This window comes from Chiloscyllium punctatum, chromosome 37 (genome assembly GCF_047496795.1).
Source record: "Chiloscyllium punctatum isolate Juve2018m chromosome 37, sChiPun1.3, whole genome shotgun sequence".
Taxonomy (NCBI): Eukaryota; Metazoa; Chordata; class Chondrichthyes; order Orectolobiformes; family Hemiscylliidae; genus Chiloscyllium; species Chiloscyllium punctatum.
Window position 1 is genome coordinate 67,759,154 of NC_092775.1, and position 22,090 is coordinate 67,781,243.

General features: G+C 40.1%; 1 protein-coding gene across 1 annotated transcript in view; it reads left to right on the forward strand.

The window, feature by feature from the left end:
- Nucleotides 1–17,392, forward strand: part of LOC140463179 (V-set and transmembrane domain-containing protein 2-like protein) — an 88,502-nt gene extending 71,110 nt beyond the window's left edge. Inside the window, exon 4 of the mRNA XM_072556960.1 lies at nucleotides 15,535–17,392. Coding sequence (XP_072413061.1) covers nucleotides 15,535–15,906 — 372 coding nt within the window. The 3' untranslated portion in view covers nucleotides 15,907–17,392. The remainder of the gene's footprint in view (nucleotides 1–15,534) is intronic.
- Nucleotides 17,393–22,090: the final 4,698 nt, after the last annotated feature.

The following is a 22,090-nucleotide window of genomic DNA, read 5'->3' on the forward strand; positions in this document are numbered from 1 at the left end:
GAATTTCTGATGGATATTGAAGGATCCCTTGGGAGAGGTGAGAGGAGAAAGATTTATAAGGACTTGAGGGGTATCTTTTTCATGCAGAGGATGGTGATGGTATGTAATGAGCTGTGAAATGAAGTGGTGGAGGCTGGTATAATTGCAACATTTAAAAGGCATTTGCTTGGGTATATGAGTAAGAAGGGCTTGGAGGAATATGTGCCAAATGCTGGACTAGGTAAGATTGAGATTTCCAGTCGTCAAGAATGAGTTGGACCGAAGGGTCTGTATGACTGTTTGACTCCATCTGCCGTGCATTTTCCTACTTGCTCAATATGGCCAAATCACACTGAAACATCTGTACATCTTCCTCACAGTACACCATCCTACTCAGTTTGGTATAGTCTGCAAACTTGGAGATATTCTATTTACTTCCCTCATGTAAATCATTAACAAAAATTGCAAATAGCTGACCCCTGTAGTACCTCACTAATCACTGCCTTCACTCGGAAAATGACCCACTTATTCCTATGTGGAGGCGGAGGAGATCGGTGAGACATTAAATCAATACTTTTCGTCAGTATTCACTCAGGAACAGGACATTGTTGCCGATGTGAATACTGAGTCACAATTAATTAGAATGGACGGCTTTGAGGTATGTAGGGAAGAGGTGTTGGAAATTCTGGAAAGGATGAAAATAGATAAGTCCCCTGGGCCTGATGGCATTTATCCTAGGATCCTCTGGGAAGCTAGGGAGGAGATTGGCCTTGATTTTTATGTCGTCGTTGTCTACGGGAATAGTGCCAGAAGACTGGAGGATAGCGAATGTGGTCCCCTTGTTCAAGAAGGGGATCAGGGATAGCCCGAGTAACTATAGGCCAGTGAGCCTCACTTCTGTTGTGGGCAAAGTCTTAGAGAGAATTGTAAGGGATAGGATTTATGAACATCTGGATAGGAATAATGTGATCAAGGATAGTCAGCATGGTTTTGTGAAGGGCAGGTCGTGCCTCACAAACCTTATTGAATTCTTTGAGAAGGTGACCAAGGAAGTGGACGAGGGTAAAGCAGTAGATGTGGTGTATATGGATATTAGCAAGGCATTCAATAAGGTACCCTATGGCAGGCTAATGCAAAAACTACGGAGGTATGGCATTGAGGGTGCATTAGAGGTTTGGATTAGGAATTGCCTGGCTGGAAGGAGACAGAGAGTAGTAGTTGATGGTATAGGTTCATCTTGGAGTGCAGTTACCAGCGGTGTTCCACAAGGATCTGTTTTGGGACCATTGCTGTTTGTCATTTTTATAAATGACCTGGAGGAGGGGCTTGAAGGCTGGGTGAGCAAGTTTGCGGATGACACGAAAGTCGGTGGAGTTGTGGACAGCGAAGAAGGATGTGGCAGGTTACAGCGCGATATAGATAAGTTGCAGAGCTGGGCAGTAAGGTGGCAAATGGAATTCAATGTAGCTAAGTGTGAAGTCATTCACTTTGGTAGGAGTAACAAGAAGATGGATTACTGGGCTAATGGTAGACTACTTGGTAGTGTGAATGAGCAGAGGGATCTTGGTGTCCATGTACATAGATCTTTGAAAGTTGCCACCCAGGTAAATAGTGCTGTGAAGAAGGCATATGGTGTACTGGGCTTTATTGGTAGAGGAATTGAGTTCCGGAGTCCTGAGGTCATGTTGCAGTTGTATAAGACTCTGGTGCGGCCTCATCTAGAGTAATGTGTGCAGTTTTGGTCGCCATATGATAGGAAGGATGTGGAGGCATTGGAACGAGTGCAGAGGAGGTTTACCAGGATGTTGCCTGGCATGGTAGGAAGATCGTATGAGGAAAGGCTGAGGCACTTGGGGCTGTTCTCATTGGAGAAAAGAAGGTTTAGGGGAGATTTGATAGAGGTGTACAAGATGATTAGGGGTTTAGATAGGGTTGACAGTGAGAACCTTTTTCCGCTAATGAAGTCAGCTGTTACTAGGGGACACAGCTTTAAATTAAGGGGTGGTAGGTATAGGACAGATGTTAGAGGTAGATTCTTTACTCAGCGGGTTGTGAGTTCATGGAATGCCCTGCCAGTAGCAGTGGTGGACTCTCCCTCTTTATGGTCATTTAAGCGGGCATTGGACAAACATATGGAGGTTATTGGGCTAGTGTAGGTTAGGTAGGCTTCAGTCGGCGCAACATCGAGGGCCGAAGGGCCTGTACTGTGCTGTATTTTTCTATGTTACTCTTTGTTTCCTGTCTGCCAACCAGTTCTTTATTCTGGTCAGCATACTACTGATGATCCCCAAATGCTTTCATGAGAATCTATCAAAAGTCTTCTGAAAGTCCACATAAACTACAGTTGCTAGTTCCCCCTTAATCAACCCAACTAGTTGTAATGCTGATTTCTTTCAGTTCATCCCACTCACCAGACCCTGTGTTCCCCAACATTGTTGGAAAATTATTTAAGTTCTCCTTTATGAAGTCAGAATCAAAATATGTATTTAATTTCGTCTACCATCTATTTGTTCCCCAGTATAATGGTGTTTTTTTTATTTTCTGGCTATAAGCCACCTGTATTTCTTCTCATTAATCTTTTTTTCTTCACATAATTACAGAAGCTTTTATAGTCAGTTTGGATGTTCTCTGCAAGCTTACTCTTGTGCTGTATTTTTGCCATCTTAATCAGTTCCCTTTTACTCCTTTGAAATTTAAACTGCTTCCAATTCACACAGGAAATAAAAAAATGCGGGAGATTGCAATTGGTCAGGCAGCATCCATGGAGAGAGAGCAAGCTAATGTTTTGATTCTAGATGACACTTCATCAGAGCTGAAGTGAAGTGTGGAGCAGGCAGCATTTATGCTATAGTGGAGTGGAAGGAGCGGAGGTAGTGGGGTGGGGTGAAGAGGGTAAAAGGATGTTGATAATTCAGATTAAGTGATTGGAATGTGAGAATACCAGAACAATGGTGTGTCTAACTGCCACACCGGAAAGGACAGACACTCTCACTGGGGTGTGGAGGGTGCGAAGGAGGGGAGCGAGGACATGGTGACAGAGAATATAGCAAACACAGCTAAAAGAAAGGGAAGGAATGGGTTCATAATCTGAAGGTGTTGAACTCAATATTGAGCCCAGAAGGTTGTAAAGTAAGCAGCAGATTTGTCGTATTTTTGTTTTGGCCAAATATTTGCCCCTTACTTGGATCTTATACGATCCCAGACAGGAATGAACAATTGTTGCAGTTCATCCATGAGCTCTTTCTATGTTTACCCTTATCTATTGACAAGTAATAGTATTAAGTAACATTCCCTAATTTATCCTAGTTTGCTTGCACCTCATACAATTGTAGTTTCCTTTGTTAGATACAGCACTATAGACTCAGAATCAATGACATCACTTTCCATCTTAGTGAAGAATTTTATCGTATTCTGGTCTCTCTTCCCAAAGAGGCCTCACACAGCTAGATTGCCAATTATTCTATTTTGATCATGCAACAACCCATCTGGAATGGCCTGTTATCTAGTTGATTCCTGAACCAGAAAATCATCCCGCACACACTTCAGGAATTCCTCCTCCATGAGATTGTTACTGATTTGATGTGCCCGATAGATGTGTAGATTAAAGTTGCCCAGAATTATAACTGTACTTTTATTGCTTCAATCTCTAATTTCTTGATTAATGCCTTCCCAACATTATGAATATAGCATGGGGGTTTATATTAACCCTGCTTTAGACTTTCTGCCCCTTGATGTTTATAACCTCGATCCTCATAGATTTCACTTCACTTAATTTTCTCCTTCACTATTGCATTAATGTACTAGTTAACCAGCAATGCTACGTTACCTCTTGTTCCTTTTTATCTGTCCTTCCTAAAAACTGAGTGCAGTCAACAGATATTTGTATCCCAACTTTGGTCACCCTGCAGTCATGTCTCAATCACCTCATACATGCTTATATCTATTTGCACAACTAATACAGCAAATTTTACAGCAAATGTTATTTGCATTAAGATACATAGCCTTAAGGCTAAGCTTTTTACCCTTATTATTCCCTTTCACATTATTTTCTTGTTCCCTTCTCTTCTATCTCCCTGTACTGCTTCCTAAGCTGCTGCCACTTTAGTTTAAAGCCTCCCCTATAGAAAACATCACTGCAAACTATCTCTGAGTCTGGCAAAAAATATTAATCCAAGACCAACCTTGATTTCCTGTTACTGAGCCAATTCATAACACCAATTTTCTTCTCATTTCATGAACTTTCATCAGCTTAATCTCCACTGTAATGCTTAATCAAATGCCTTCTGGAAGCCTCCTCAGCTTGCTGGCCAACCTACGGACCCTGATCACATCAGTCTCCTGGCTACTCAATCTCTCCAGTTGTTACAAATGTTACTTGCCTTTGTTCCAGGTACTTCTATGGTGCAACTATGGAGACTTCTGGGACACAATGAGAGTTTAGGATGGAACATGGCAAGTTGTCCATGTATAGTCCAGTCTTGTTGTTTCCCCATGAGGCAGCTACAGACAGGAGTGTGCTTACATTGTGGGGACTAGAGCAACAACGACAGTACGGCATGGGGAGGGTGAAAATAGGGAGCCCGTGGAACCTAGTCAGTTGGTCTGAGGCAGTTGTGGCTAAAGTTTGCTACCTTCAGGCTACTGGTCAAACAGGTATTCACAAGCTGTGAGAAAAGGTCCCAGGATGTAGGTGTGTTGACTCCAGGCAGTTAAAGTTCAAGAGATGTCCTAAGGAGCTCAGAAGGTGGTCTAAGGTCATTGGCTCTGCGCTGGAGAGAGTTAGTGCTTTGTAGCAGTTGTGGAAGCCATTGTTTGTTCAGTGCAACTGAGATTAGGGGGAAGGAAGCTCACAAGCAATATTTACTTTGTGTCAGTGAGTTCAGAGTTCAGAGTATTCAAGTTCAGAGAAAAGCTGGGGCATTGCCAGCCTAGTGAAGCTAATTTTCTGTGAAAGAGCTGAAATCATGTTCTTGAGACAGCGTCTGAGTACATTCTTGGGAATCCATTGGAACACAGACTCTGAGGAAGTGATTGAACTATAAGAACATGAACAGTCATTGAAGTCATTAACATTGGAGTGGCATTTGAGGGAGTTCTAAAGCTAGATCTTCCAAAGTGAAGAACTGGGACACCTTGTGAAGAAGATAAAGCTTTTTTATGCGATTTGGTGTCACGTATTTCATTAATTCTAGGTGGGTTCCTGATAAATCCATGGGATCTGTCTTGACTGCATTATCTATTTGATGTTATCTGCGAGGTACTCAACCAGTTTGTCAATCCATATTTGTTGCATTTTTACTCTGGATGTTAGACTATAAATTGTATATATATCGCAGATTGTTTTACTTTTCTAGCTTCACATAGTAAATTGTAGCTTTTTTGTTCAAAAAAGTGAAATCTTGTGGCCTCTTAGTAAGATGCTGAGATTTCTGACATTAACCAAGACAAATGTTGTGGGTCCCTAACTGGATTATAATGTGCCAAGGATTAACATCATCTTCCTTCATTCCAGGATCTGTTGGATTTCTTCCTGGGACTCACTGTAATCTCGGCAGCAGTCCCATTGCTGTTCTGGTGCTCCTGGGATTGTTCAAGCTGGTGGTCATGCAGATTGGCTGGCAGTTCTCCAGGATGGGAGTTCCTCCCAATGAAGGATGGGAGTCCCACTCTTGGGATCCTCCTGCTAAGATGATGGAGTGGGGTTTTGTTTAGGTACCTCGGCTGTCAGTCACCTTTCCTCCTGGAGAGAAGAACAGTCCACCACCTCTCTCAACCACTGTAACATCCAGCCTGGAATAAACTAAATTGGGCAGCCAAAACAAATCCATTTTGGCCTGGAAATTCTGGGTCTTTTATTGGGGTTGCGACGAGGGAGTTGGATTGTCACAGGGGATTGTGTGAGGTGAAAATCATGCTGAGCACTCCAGTGTTGTATGTCAAGGTCTTGCACCTATATGCAGCATGTCAGACCTCCTGGATCAATTTAAACTCGCCAAAGGAGGATTCTATGTGTATTGCTAGAATTTCATTCACCAGTTCACTACTCTGAACTGAGCAGCATCAAAAACTGTTGTCTCTGAATTGATGGGTGACTGCAGCAAGCTATACCAGTTCTGAGGAAACGTCACTTGAGCCAAAACATTAACTCTGATTTCTGTCCACAGTTGCTGCCAGACCTGTAAGATTTCTCAGAAATTTCTGATTTCCAGCATTTGCAGCTCTTTTGGTGTTTTATTTAAGCCATATTAGTAACCTGTGTCATTTGGAGGTGATCGATAAACTTATGGGACACGTGACCATATTCAACGAGACTGTTCTCAGGACAAAAAGATGTGCAAAGGAGGCCAATAGTAGTTCTGAAGTATTGAGGACTCAGAGAAGTCAGTACTGTGAGCTAGGAGGTGCACCTCTGCTTTCCTGGCTCTGTGTTCAGCTACGTATGCTCCTCTGAATGAGCACGGGTTAGGTTGCTGGATAACTGAACATTGAACACCCAATTTCTTACAGACGTTTTACCCTGAGTTTTACCAAATTGCCAGGCTTTGCTGTTAAATATTTAGGATAATCTGATCTTCTGCTTTGATCATGATCCAAAAGGCAGTCTTTCAGATTAGAACTGACCCAGAATACTTTTAAACATATTGATGCCTGTGATTTCCACAAGTGCACTCATTTGTAGAAATGGGGCATTGTGATCTTATCAAACTCAAAATAGATTTGGCAAAATATACCTTAACCAGTGATTTTGAACAATGTAATGTTACTACCATCTAGTGGTCAATATACGTATAGACTCCATCTTACAAAATGATGGTTGGAATTCCGACATATTGATGAATGCAGGATTCACAAAATCTCACATGGGTTGACAGGAAAGAAATGCTTTGGAGGGATTTGCTCTAGTATCAAATCACAATTGTCTTAGCATTCCACAAAATAATAAGAAGGATGACAGAATCTGCTAAACAAATAGGAATCAGTATGATGCATAATTTTAAAATGAATGCTGACTTCAGAATGAAAACCTTGACGCTGTGCATATTGAATAAATGAAATGAAAAGGGCTGTGTAATTAATTTTTCACAAAGTGTCTCTAAAATCTTTATCTTATTAATGAAATTGTCAATACAATACACCATGGTACATTTTATGCCCTAAATTATTATAAAGTGTGAAAAATGTGGGAAATCAAATAAATTAGAAATTGCAATATTATTTTCTTTTAATCAATTGAAATGTGAAAGACTTAATTATGAAGCTTTTGAATTATAAATCATCTGAATTATCCTTATTATGCAACTCAATGTCACATCAAACATACCCGGTTTGTAGAGGTCCATTCACATACACTGTAATGTGACTACACCATAACTCCATATGTATAGGCTTGGTTATAAATACTAAGACAAAAGTTTGATCCCATTGAAAAGCATTATTGTACAGATACATTACAAATACTTTATACACAGAAAGGCCAGTTAGTATAACTGCCTGGAACACTGCAAGATATCATAATCGACTTACCAGAATCATTATCAGTCTACATTGACGTAAGCTACATATAGGGATATGGAAACAATTTTGAGATGTATCATGAAGACAGAGAGGTTTAGAGAGGATAGTTTCAGAGTTTAGGGCCCAGACTGAAGGCATGGCCATCAACAGTGGAGCATAGGAAACTGAGCATGCTGAAAAGACAAGATTGGATCCATGCAGAAGCCTTGATAGCTTGTAGGAATGGTGAAAGACAGGGAGGAGAGAGATCATGGAAGGATTTAAAAACAAGATTAGCATTCATGGCTTCAGTTTCACATTGGAGAGGTACTAGGACATTGTCACCATTGAAATAAGTTGTGAAAATCCTTGCAAACGCTTGTGAAAAATAATCCTTTAAGCTTTTATTCTTTCCAGGTCTGAATTCTCATGGTGAAGTCAAGTTGCCACGCTGCCAAACATCCAAGAGATCACAAATGTGTTTGCCCACCACATCCTGAAGTGATTGGAACATATAGGCCCTGCTATATTTGGATATATCCAATGATATGCCAATGAAAACGGATATGCTATCTGACACATTCACTACACCTGTCACCGAGCAATACTGGGCAATGAGAGTGCAAGTATGTTGCTGGACCCATAGCCAGCTGGAGGAGAGTTTTCAATTGTTTTAGGCTCTGAGAAAGAGTTGAATAAGCTGCGCTAATTTAAATATTTAGGACAAAAAGCATTGGTGCCATCTTCTGCCAGCCCCAGGTTCTTCCATCCACATTATATGAATTTACCCACTCACTGAAGTAGGCAACAGGAGTTCTCTGATATGAATGTGACCTTGCAGCTCCCAACCCATTAAAGATTGAACAGTGCTCCACCAAAGCAAAAGACTCTGGCTAAGTGAATATTGTGTATCCAACATGGTATATCACATGATTTAAGCACACAAATTGTCTACTCGGTTCAGCTGGCCCTTCATCATTTGTATCAGGATATCCTCCTAGTCCATTCTTCCCTTTTACATTAGTCTAGTATCTATCCATCCTGTGGTTACAAGTTCCATATTCTAACAATTTCATGAGTAAAATTATTTCTCATGAATTTGTCCCATCCCACCTCAAATGGAAATATTTTGTAAAAGTCTATCCTATCAAACTCCCTTGCAATTTTAAAGAGCCTCTGTTAAGTTACTACTACTTTCTAAAGTAAGACCCTAACTTCTTCAGTCTTTCATGATAGTTATAATCATCCAGTTCGGTTAAACAAGTTTGAATCATTTTTGTAGTTTCACCAATGCCTCTACATCTCTTTTGTAATTAACAACTATACACATAGGTGCTGTTATTGTGAGTGTCAACATTTGTACACAATATGCAATATGTGGTTGTATCGTCATATATGTTTACAAATCTCAGATTTTCAATTTCCCTCAAATATAAGAAAACTCTTATGATATGGTCAATATTTCAGACTCATACTAAGACTTGCTAGTCCTGTTTCCCAAGTAACTGGATGATAATGATTGTTGTGGTTACCACATGCTCAATGGCATAACCTAGGTTACAAATGTTGCTCTTCATTCTAATGCTCACAGCTAAGGTCAACCAGTGCAATGAATGATATTGGTAAAGCTGCTTGCGTCTGGTTCTCATTTTGTGTGAATATTTTCCACAAGAAGGCTGTACTGCGATGTAAATTTAACAACCTGCTCTCATGTTTGGACTGAAGTTGACTTATTAGAATAAGTCAAATCAAATATAATCTCCAATATGAAATGTTAACGTAAACCAAAGCAAGATGTGTTTATGTTGGGCCAAATCATATGTGCCGCCAGGTTTCCCAACATGCAGCTAACAGGTTGGCTGCTGGAGGGTGGGCAGGGTTTTGGGGAAGTTGGAGTGGTAGTGAAGAGGTGGAAAGGCACCCATAGGGGAAGGACTGCTACCCTGAGGCATGCTACTAATAGCCTGAAGGTAGGGCTTCCACCCTCCGGGACATATAAGTCCTCACTTGGAGAGCTGCTAGTCATTCAGAGGCATGGGGGGCCCACTGAGGAGGGTCAAACATTCCCTCCTCCAACACGCTAACAGGGAAGCTTGCTGGATTAAACCCCTGATATGCACTTATCTCCCCACCTGTTTAATCCAGGGAGACGAGGCCCTCACATGGACAGGTCCCACTGGAATAAGTATGTCAGTCCTGTCTTCCAACCCAGCTCTGGGGAGGCATATAATCCAGACAGTAATATCTGTAGACTCCCCACAATCTTTCCTGGTAATTTTAGTAACTATACACTATCTTAACTGTCTTTCTAAAAGAATCTTTCATTTCATTTTAATGAACTGTCCTTGGACAGTAAAAATGCCGTAAAAATCTTTCCTTGCTTTCCATTGCACTTTAATCCTCCAACACACTAAATACAGAACACTGTGGGTTAGCAGTTAATAAAAAAGTGACATGAAACTAACTATCTCACCATCAATAAGCAGGATTCCCAAATTCCCTGATCACTTCACTGTATCTATCACCTTAAGAGTTTAGATTCAATGTCTCTCTGAGCTGAAGTTGAAAGCAGTGAATTAATTTTACTGGTGACAGACAACGCATTTAAATTGACTTAGCTGAGGAGCTAATGAATTGGGGGTAAGTTCACATTGATTTGTTTACTCAGCTCATTATATTTTTTATTACCTCTGAAGTGTGGAGCTTGCTTGAGGTCAGAGCTTTATCATGGTTTTGTGGATACAGGGAACATTTTAAAGAGATTCTTGCTGATAACCATTTAAGGGAAAAATCAGACACTGGGAGGTACCTTGCAGTGATTATGGCAGAAGCTAAAAAAATTGTCAAATATGATTAAGGCGCTTAACCTCAAGGATCAGATTCTTTCTTGTAACATTTCTTACATCTGTATTTTTAGTGATTTTTTTTCAGAATGAATGAGAACACACTGAATGGATAATCATCCTTTGGGTATGGATGTACAGCAAATGCAACAAAATAAAAAAATGTGTAGGTTTTGTGGATGAGTAAATACAAATGATCAAGTAGCTTCTAGGATACACAGTGATTTTTGTAATTGGAGATTTGGGTGAATAAAGTACATTCTGCAGAGTAAAGGTTAAACAATGATAACACAGGGGTGGCTCGGTATGGTGGTGTTCAGCTTAATTACACTTGAAAGAGAAAAGAAAAGAACTATGTTTACAGCAATGCTTATTGTGACCCTAGGATGTCCAACATTACTTTACAGTGAATTAAGTACTTCCCAAATACAGCCACATGCAATGTAGCCCCGCAATCCAACAGTTATACAGTCATAGAGATGAACAGCACTGAAATCCTTCGATCCAACCCGACCATGCCAACCAGATAGCCGAATTTAATGGAGTCCCATTCGCCAGCATTTGGTCCATTTCCTTCTAAACCCTTCCTATTCATGTACCCATCCAGATGCCTTTTAAATGTTGCAATTGTACCAGCCTCCACTACTTTCTCTAGCAGCTCATTCCATACACACACCACCCTCTGCATGAAAAAGTTGTCCCTTAGGTCCCTCTTAAATATTTCCTCTCTCATCCTAAACCGATACCCTCTAGTTTTAGACTGCCCCAAACCAGGGAAAGGACCTTGTATATTTGCCCTATCCAAGCCCCTCATGATTTTATAAATCTATATAAGGTCACCCCTCAGCCTCCAACGCTCCAGGCAAAACAGCTCCAACCTATTCACCCTCTCCCTATAGCTAAAACCCTCCAACCCTGGCAACATCCTTGTAAATCTTTTCTGAACCCTTTCAAGTTTCACAACATCCTATAGGTGGACGATCAGAATGCCACACAATATTCCAATTGTGGTCGTAAAAATGTCCTGTACAGCTACAACGTGACCTCCCAACTCCGATACTCATTGTTCTGACCAAAAAAGGAAAGCATACCAAAAGCCTTCTTCACTATCCTATCTACGTGCAACTCCACTTTCAAGGAGCTATGAATCTGCACTCTAAGGTCTCTTTGTTCAGCGACACTCCCTAGGACCTTACCATTACGTGTATACGTGCTGCTAAGATTTGCTTTCCCAAAATGCAGCACCTCACATTTACTTAAATTAAACTCCATCTGCCACATCTCAGCCCACTGGCCCATCTGATCAAGATCCCGTTATACTCTGAGGTAACCTTCTTCGCTATCCACTACACCTCCAATTTTGGTGTTATCTGCAAAGTTATTAACTATACCTCCTATGTCCACATCCAAATCATTTATATAAATGATGAAAAGCAGTGGACTCAGCACCAATCCTTGTGGCACACCACTGGTCACAGACTTTTAATCTGAAAAGTAACCCTCCACCGCCACCCACTGTCCTCTACTTTTGAGCCAATTTTGTATCCAAATGGCTAGTTCTTCTTGTATTCCATATGCATTAACCTTGCTAACCAGTCTCCCATGGGGAACCTTGTCAAATATCTTGCTGAAGTCCATATAGATCACATCCACCACTCAGCCCTGATCGATCCTTTTCGTTACTTCTTCAAAAAACTCAAATAAGTTTGTGAGATGTGATTTGCCACACACAAAGCCATGTTGACTATCTCTAATCAGTCCTTGTCCATCCAAATACATGTAAATCCTGGCCCTCAGGATTCCCTCCAACAACTTGTCCACCACCGATGTAAGGCTCACCTGTCTACAGTTCACTGACTTTTCCTTACCACCTTTCTTAAATAGTGGCATGGCATTAGCCAACCTCCACATCTTCTGGCACTCCCCTGTGACTATCAATGATCCAAATATCTCAGTAAGATGCTCAGCAATCACTTGCCTGGCTTCCCACAGCTGGGGATTTATCTACCTTTATGCATTTTAAGACATCCAACACCTCCTCCTCTGTAATATGGACATTTTTTTCAAGAGGTCACCATCTATTTCCCCACATTCTGTATCTTGCATGTCCTTCTCCACAGTTAATATGGATGCAAAATACTCATTTTTATCCTCCCCCATGTTCTGTGATTCCACAAGTGGGCTGCCTTGCTGATCTTTGAGGGGTCCTATTCTCTCTCTAGTTACCATTTTAGCCTAAATGTATTTATAAAATCACTTTCAATTCTCCTATTCACCTAAAATAGAGGTCATGCTGCAGCTGTATAAAACTCTGATGCGGCTGCACTTGGAGTATTGCGTGCAGTTCTGGTCATCACATTATAGGAAGGATGTTGAAGCTTTGGAAAGTGTTCAGAGGAGATTTACTAGGATGTTGCCTGAAATGGAGGGAAAGTCTTATGTGGAAACATTGAGGGACTTGAGGCTGTTTTATTAGAGAAAGGAAGGTTGAAGAGGTGGCTTAATTGAGACATACAAGATTACCAGATCTGGTGGACAGTGAGAGCCTTTTTCCAAGGATGGATAGCACAGGGGGGCATAGTTTCAAATTGAGGGGTGATAGATATAGGACAGAGATAGTTTCTTTACTCAGAATAGTAGGAGCATGGAATGCACTGCCTTGCATTTAAAAGGGTCATTGGATAGGCATATGGATGAGAAAGGAATAGTGTAGGTTAGATTGGCTTCAGATTGGTTTCACAGGTTGGCACAAGATCGAGGGCTGAAGGGCCTGTGCTATGCTGTAATGTTTTATGTTCTTTCCCAGTGCCATGTTCCTAACCATGCCCTGAGTTCATCTTCTTCATGCATTGAAATAAATGCAGGTTAAATAACCTCGTTCAGTGCTTTGTTTCTGCCTGCCCTAACAATTTGACTTGCTCCTTTCTCAACTGTAGCAGACTCAGACTGATGTCTTTCCTCACCATCTCCCTGGGTCCCCCCACCAATACTTTACTCGTTTAAATCCTCTTGAGCAGCTCAAGAAAATGTCCCTGCCAGTATCTTTGTCCCCTTCCAATTCAGGTGTGATCCGTCCTTCTTATACAGGTCACTTCTACCCCAGAAGAGATTCCAATTATCCAAAAATATAAAGTCATGTTAGGTGAGTGAAAAATATTGGACAGAACACCATAGACCAACTCTCCTCCTTTTCTTTGAAATAATTTTTTCTACAATGCTGGGATCCAATTTGGGTCTTTGCTTAATGTTTTACCTGAAAGACAGCAATTCCACTCTCTGTCAGTACTACAAGGAATTGTCAGCAAATATTTTTTCATTTTATTTTGTGTTTGAAGTCTTTGGAGTACAAAATTAAGATAGTTGTACAAAGAAGACTAAAATGGATAGGATAAAGATTGTGATGAATTTTTGAGGGAAGAATGGTCATTGTGGTGACATTATAGTACCCTCACTTCACAGTTTCTATATGCAGAAATAATAATTTGTTTTGGTAATGCATTCTGGTCAACTTATCCATGTTTTTGTCCATTAGGGAATTTTTATGTACATTTGATTTGTATGAACGCTATAATCAGTTCGAAATTATGCCACGTGAACATCATATAAATTCTTAACACATTTGCATGGAATTTTCAATTAATTGTGAGTACTATTGCATTTGAAACAGATGGGTCCCCTTAAAATGGAACAAAATTAGCATTTTTTTTCAGTTTGTTCATAGGATGTGGGTGTCATTGTCGAGACCAGCATTTGTTTCCTCCACCTAATTGCTAGGAGGGCAATTAAGAATCAACCACATTGATATAGGTCTGGAGTCACATATAGGCTAGACCAGATTAAGACAGCAGATATTGTTCCCTAAAGGACAAAGCGATCAAGATGGGTTTTTACAACAGTTGACAGTTTCAAAGTCACTATTATGCTTTTTTAAATATATTATTCCAGACTCTACTGAATTCAAATTTCACTATCTACCATAGTGGGATATGAATCTATGTCCCCAGAACATCACCCTGGGGTTCTGGAATACTAGTTCAGTGCTATTACCTCCTCACATGTTCCCCCACTTCCCTCACAGTTGCAACTATAATACTCATGCAGGCATTTCCAAGGTCTGTCCTGGTAAAAATAACAAACTGCTGCAGATTTGGACACATGATAGTAGTCCTCTCACAATGAAGTTCATTATAAAGGAACCATTTTTGAATAGCTCTCAGACAAGTGATATAAAAATGTTTTTTTTTCCCCATTCGAACTGTGCAAATACTCTCAGCAGTCGGCATGTCCAGATTTGAAGAGCTATGGAGGTGGACATTGCTAACTTAGTATTTCTTTGACAAAACATTTGTTTTTAAATAATAATGTGGTAACTAAATGAACAAAGCTGAATCCAGCTGGAAAAAGAGACATTTGTGATGATGGTTTCATCGAACTTTTTCTTCATTGTAACATCCAATATTTGCTGTCAAAACTAAAATAATAAAGTCTAGTATGGATTATTTGAAGCAAGTTAATTTGGTTTCAAGCAATGTTTTGTGAGACTGAGAAACGTTAATCATAACAAATGTGACCCTGTTACTCTTAAAATAATAAAATTCAAGACTGCATTTGGAAAATTGTGAGCAGTTATGGGCCACGTATCTAAGGAAGGATGCACTGGCATTGGAGGGGGTCCAGAGGAAGTTTACCAAGGTAATCTGGAGATGGAACCCTTGTCATCTGAGGAGTGGTTGAGGACTCTGGATCTGTGCTCGATTTAGAAGTTTAGAAGGATGTGAGGGGATCTGATTGAAACCTACAGAATACTGAGAGGCTGAGATAGAGTGGACTTGGAGAACTAGTATGAGAAACTAGGACCTGAGCGCACAGTCTCAGAGTGAAGGGATGACTGTTTAGAACTAAGATGAGGTGGAATCTTTTCAACCAGAGGCTGGTTATTCTATGGAGCTTTTTGCTGCAAAAGGCTATGATGACCAAGCCATGAAGTGTATTTAAAACTGAGATTAGATAGGTTCTTGATTGGTAAGGAGATCAAAGGTTACATGGAGAAGGCAGGAGAATGAGAAACATATCAGCCATGGTTGAATGGTGAAGCAGACTTGATGGGCCAAATGGCCTGATTCAGCTCCTATATCTTATGGTCTTGTTTTACTTCCCATTGATTTCTTTTTTCTAAACCCTTTAACAAGACATTCTTTTTGTTTTCTATTCCATCTAGGCTGTGAAGGTAGTTGGAAGCAATATCTCTCACAAACTGCGATTGTCCACCATAAAAACCTCAGATGAAGGCACTTATGAATGCAGAGTGACTGATTACAGTGAGGGCAAACCCAGACATCACAAAGTGAAAGCTTATCTGAGGGTCAAGCCTGAGCAGAATCATGAGATGGTGCTACATGAAGCTGCTGCACACATGCAGGATACCAAGGTGCCGGGAAGTGATATGAAAGCTCACACGAATCATATTGCTAAATCCTCATCTTTTTCCAACAGCCCTAAATCTATCCAAATCATGAATGAACAAGGTCTGGATACTGACTGTGAACAGAATGATCTGTCTCTTGATGCTGATCGTATCCACTGTGTTTAATAGAATGAGCTGTTGTGGAGAGTCAAGTGTTTGTAAATTGTATAGAAGGAGTGCATGACCAGCTTCTTTGTGGGAGTATTTTGGCAAAAGAATATCTCTAAAACTATCACTTAAAGGGGGTACCCAGCTTTTTAACCATTTTTGTTATTTGATATATTTCATGTTTGTTGAAAGTGAAATGTTAATTTCATTACATCTTGATTCGTGTAATCTCTTATTTACGTAATAATCCAATGGAAGCAAGCTCACATCTGTCTTTTACAGTACATTTATCAGAAAGACACAATGACAGTCTTACATAGAATAGAATACTGACATAAATGTATTTAATCTTTAAATGTAATAAACAATTATCCATCTCTCCAAACTTTATGGAAGGATATTTCATCCTCACTTTCTTTTCAAATAGCAATTGAACCCTTAGCTCAACCTAGGGTTTCAAACTCAATCCAGTCTTTAACAATTCCAAAACTTTTACAGTTGACAATTACAGCACCCTATTACCTGAAAAATCTCAACTTCATCTTCAGCTAACCATTCTAATCCTATCAGAAGAACTGCGATATTGTGACTTAATGTTAATTATATTACAGGTCCTACGTCTCACTTTATCAAGTAATATCACCACTGTTTTTAAACCTCAACTTCATGCTACGAAAAACCTCTTAACTCCATTTCACACAACCATCACAACCGTGTTACTCTCAAGAGTTTCTATTCTCCCTTTCCTTCATATCCACCATCACACATAATAATCCAAACTAATTACCACATTTTTCAATCTCACCTAAAGACTCCAATACCATTTTGCTTAACATCCTCAACCTGCTCCCACTTAACAATCCCAATCTAATTTTTATCTAACACTTAATGTATATTTAATGATCCATTTGCCCATTGTTCTGTGACATCTCAGATGAATCCAAAATCATGCATTATCTCATAACAATCCTAACCACATACTGTGAAGAGTCCCAATCTCCTTCTACCCAAGCATAGGTGCCACGGTAGCTCAGTGGTTAGCATTGCTGCCTCAGTGCCATGGACCTTGTTTCAATTCCAGTCTCAGGCGACTGTCTGTATGGAGTTTGCACATTCTCCCTGTGTTTGTGTGGGTTTCCTCCAGGTGCTCCAGTTTCTATCCACAGTCCAAAGATGTGCAGGTTGGGTGGACTGGCCATGCTAAGTTGCCCATAGTGTCTGGGGATGTGTAGACCACGTGGATTAGCCATGTGATATGAAGGGGAATGGAGTGGGTCTGGGTGGGATGCTCTTCAGAAGGTCATTGTGGACTTGATGGGCCAAATAGCCTGCTTCCACACTGTAGGGTATCTATCTATCTATGTAAGTCCTTCCTTATTCTCATTAAGCAACTTTAACCTATTTCATTTTAACTGCAAGTCTCGTAATGTCCCTATCACATTATAGAGGAGAAAGTGAGGACTGCAGATGCTGAAGATCAGAGCTGAAAATGTGTTGCTGGAAAAGCGCAACAGGTCAGGCAGCATCCAAGGAGCAGGAGAATCGACATTTCGGGCATTCCTGAAGAAGGGTTCATGCCCGAAACGTTGATTCTCCTGCTCCTTGGATGCTGCCTGACCTGTTGCGCTTTTCCAGCAACACATTTTCAGCCCTATCACAATATAGTCAATAACCAGTACTCAACCTTCCCTGACTCAATCATTTTAATTCATTAAAAATTATTTCATCCTCATCAACAAGTTTCCACTCAAATATTACGATCTTGTCAAATAAACTATACAGCCAAGATAACAAAAGTTGATTCCCTAATGGTCTGTAATAACTAAGTATCTTGTGTACAAAATCCTATCTGGAGATTCAGCTTGCAGAAATATTGGTACAAGATTCATCTGCTGTTAAAGAATTAAAAATAGTGAACATCATTGAATACCAGGAAAAGGTATAAATTGATAAACATTATACTACTCTTTTGTTTCTTTTTCTATATCAATAACTAGGAGCAGTCAGCAAATGAAGTGTAAACATGCCATGCATTGTAAGTGTCTATGTAAAGAGGGGTGGAATTGCAATGAAAAAGAATTTGCTTTTGTTCTCCCTGATGAATTAATTATTGTGATAAAATACCTACTTCTTGCATTGGTTTATGGGCCACATCAAATATTTACCAGGAAACTTAGATCACCTGACTTGATGGTGTCCTTCGATATTGCATAGGTTGATCAGGTCTCATTATTTTGATAAGTCACTCAAAGGGACATATCTGGTACCATGCAATAGAATGCTTTGCTATAAATAGAGCTGTTTTGTGATTTTCTCTATGAACCTTTTCTTTCCAATTTAGCTGTTGCCGTTTTGAAATATTTGTGTAAGAAATCTAACGTAACATTGTTTTATCTGCAAGTATTTTTAAATTGTATATGGTCAAGCATCGTTAAATCAATTCAAAAAAGAGCAAAAGTTAGACATTGAAAGTAACATAATATATTTTAGATTGTGCCAATCATCAGCTTTCCAGTATAGGGCCAGACAAGAACTAGTCTTGTCCTTTAACGATTAAAATAACGTATCCGTAATGCCTCCAGATATACAATGCCCTTGCCATATTGGAATATGCTCAGCGTGTTGACAAATTTGCAATGGTACCTGTTGTCCTGTCAAAACCATGGACTGAACAGGATGGCAAATGGCTTCCAGCCCTATACTTTCATTATCAGTAAATTTCCATGTAAAATACTGACATGTATTACAAATAGTGCTACTTCACACTTTGGAACCCATTTAACGAGCAGTGAAGTGGGATGATGCTGCAGGCTTTAAAACCTATTTAATGGGTCAATCAAACAGTCCATTCAAACTGTGAACAGCTGTCAGTCTATACAGCTAAAACAAAGACAGAAAATGCTGGAAATACTCAGCAGGTTTGAGAGTACCTGAAGCATTTTGCTTCTGTATCATCTTTATGCGAGAGAGAAAAAAATCCAGAAAGTAGTGGGTCATTGCACACAAATCATATTTAAGTACTTTTTTAGTGGTAATGTAACTATGGAAACATTCAGAGCCACATTTGCAGCAGCTTTTAATTACTGGATTTTATTTTGGCTATTTGTAGCAGAGTCTGTCTGTAAATGATTTTGCTGAATGTGATTAATAAACACAAAACATGGATAGAGTCTTGTCAGGTTTGTTTTCTTTGTATGAATATTTTTAATGATACAAGTGTGTTGCGACTTTTATGAACTAGGAGAATTTCCTGCAGTATGTGCTGAGAACCAGTTTTATTTTAACTTTCTAGCATCTATTTTTAATCAACCTGCTCAGGGACTTTATGACACACCTCTTGAGTAAGTAGGACTTGAAACCAGACCTTCTGGCTCAGAAACAGGGGCACTACAAGTATGCCACAAGAACCCTTAAAGAGCCAGATATTGCTTTGCTTTTTTTTTCCAAACTTCATATCCAGAAGTCCTCTCAAATACAACAGATTGTTTTTTTTCCTATCCTCAAATCACCTATCTACTGTTCATCTATTATCCTTCACCAATAATTATCTGTATTTCAAATTATGTTTAATGTCTGGCATGAACAATACAGACCACCAAAGGTAAACAAACAGTTTGTTTTTTTTAAATCTGGAGGTGCGATCACACACAAGTGAACAGCTTTTGCCACGAACAAATTACCCATGACAAATGTCATCTTTTAAATGCCACCATTAAATCAGTTGTGTTTCCAATTGTTCAATTTATAAGCAGAGTCCATTAAGGAAAATGCAATAATGCCAAGGTGAGGGAGAGGTAGGAAAAGATGGAGAGGGCAAAGGAACAGTTATCATTATTAATGATTTCACTTGGCTATTTGGGCCCTTTTTTGATTGAACTAATAATCAATGAAATTGATCCATACTCATCTAAAACCAATCAGAGGGCTCTGTACGCGGGAGTCCTCCCCCTTTCTCTCGGGGATCTGGGGTGGAGGGTGCTACATGTGGCAGTCCCCTGCAACCGTAGATTGCGGTGGTTCATGGACTCCCAGCCCAACTGCTTGTTCTATGGTGCTGTGGAGTCCATGGACCATGTATATATTCGGTGTGGGCATTTACACTCCCTCTTGGATTTTCTTAAACACCTTCTTCTCAGTCCTACGCTCCTGATCTTTGGGCACCCTTTGTGCAGGGGGGAGGGTAGGTCAGAGGACCTCCTCGTGGGTCTGCTCCTGGGCCTGGCCAAACTGGCCATAAACAGGTCCAGGCAGCGGGCCGTGGAGGGGGTAATTAGGGCTGATTGCCTTCCCCTCTTCTGTGGCTACCTCCGAGCCTGTGTGTCTCTGGAGAAGGAGCACATGGTGTCCACCAACTCCCTTGAGCTGTTCAGGGAGAGATGGGCACCACAGGGAGTGGTGTGTTATGTTTCCCCCCTCCAACTCTATTTTGATTTAATCCTTACCCTAAATGATTTTGATCACACAGCATTGCCTTATGATGAGAAGGACACTGCTTGCCACTGGCTACTCTGGTGTTTCCTTTCTTCCTGATGGTGGAAATTGAATAAAGATTTGTACACGTGTTGTCTTTCACGGTTTCTGACACCTGCACACACACAACATGAGTGCTGGGGAAAATATAAACACTACTGCAGTAAGGTGGTACTGTGGGGGTAAGGGAGAGAAAGTCAAAAAAATAAAACTAGGAGATGTAGCATCTCCTCAGTTTAGGGCACTGACTCTGAAAAAGAAAAAAATAACCAATCAATATATCAAAGGCTGTTTACATAGCACCCACTGATACAATATATGAATGCGTGGTGAAGGAATATAAAGGTTTTAATAAGGGATATTTTCAAAACTTTCCATAAAATTATTGAATTATTATACACAATATTGACTCTCTCGTGATAAAAACAGAAACAATTCTAAGCACTAAAGGAACAAGACATGGTGCAAGATAAATATCACAAAGGCATTCCTGAACTGACATTTGGGAATCTTCAATGTACACCGGTTAATCGACAAGTGTCTAGTAAGAGCTATCTGACAATTCTGAGAATGAACTTGATTTAAAGTGATGGGGTTGGGGATGGTGGTTTTGTGTGAGTATATGTGTGTGGGTGTGTGTGGGTGTGTGTGTGGGTGTGTGTGGGTGGGGGTGTGCGTGTGTGATGACCTGCCTGACATCTTGGATACCTTGCTTAGAAAACTTCAAACAAATGATTAATATGGGCTAAACTAGAAATAAAATGAGTTAACATGCTCAGAGACAGGAGGCAATATTCGAGACACAGCGAAATTCTTCAGATAGAAAATGGACCAGGAGGAAGAGTTCCCTAAAATTCGGTTGTGCTGTAAGGCAATAGTTGCGTTCTGCTGCGACCTCACGCTGTAGAAAATTAGGCTATGGAAAAATCGCTATAGAAAATCGCACTGTGGAAGATCACTAATAGAAAATCGCTATACCCATTCAATGGCAAGTTTGCATTACCTAAACAACATTCGGCAGTTGAAGTATAGCCAATATGCACTGGCGAAATGTGCATTATAGCAGAATGAACTTTACAGAGATCACCCACTTTTTGCTTACCATTTTTGGTCATTTGGCATCAGTGAACCAGTCAGCTCTCACGGATTGTACAGTTTTCAGGTCTATTTAGTTAATACATCATGTAACCCTTTGCTTCATATTAAACTATCTTAAAATTACTTGTGAAAACTCAACTTTGGTATCTGTGGCTCCCAAAATCAAATCTTATCCAATTGAGTCAATGTGCTTAAAATGAACATCAAATACAAATAGGCTATTCATAAAATTAAATATGATCATTGAGAATTCCAAAGCTTCACAACCCTCTGAGTAAAGAAATTTTTTCTCATCTCGGTCCTAAATAGCATCCCCCTTACTTTTGGATTGTGCTCTTTGATTCTATATTCACCAGCTAAGGAAAGCACCTTCCCTTATCTACCCTGTCTATTCCTTTTAAACATTTTGTAGGTTTCAGTGAGATTGCCTCTCATTTTTTGAAGCTCTAGAAATACAGGCTCAGTTGTCCAATTTGTCTTCACGTGACTCCATCTATGGCAATAATATCCTTCCTGAGGTAAGGAGACCAAATCCACAAGCAATAATCGAGGTCGATGTTCCCTCTAAGCTGCTATCAAGCTGTGCATGCACAACTACTCCAATGTTCTGTGCCTGATGATCGGTGTTCTGGTT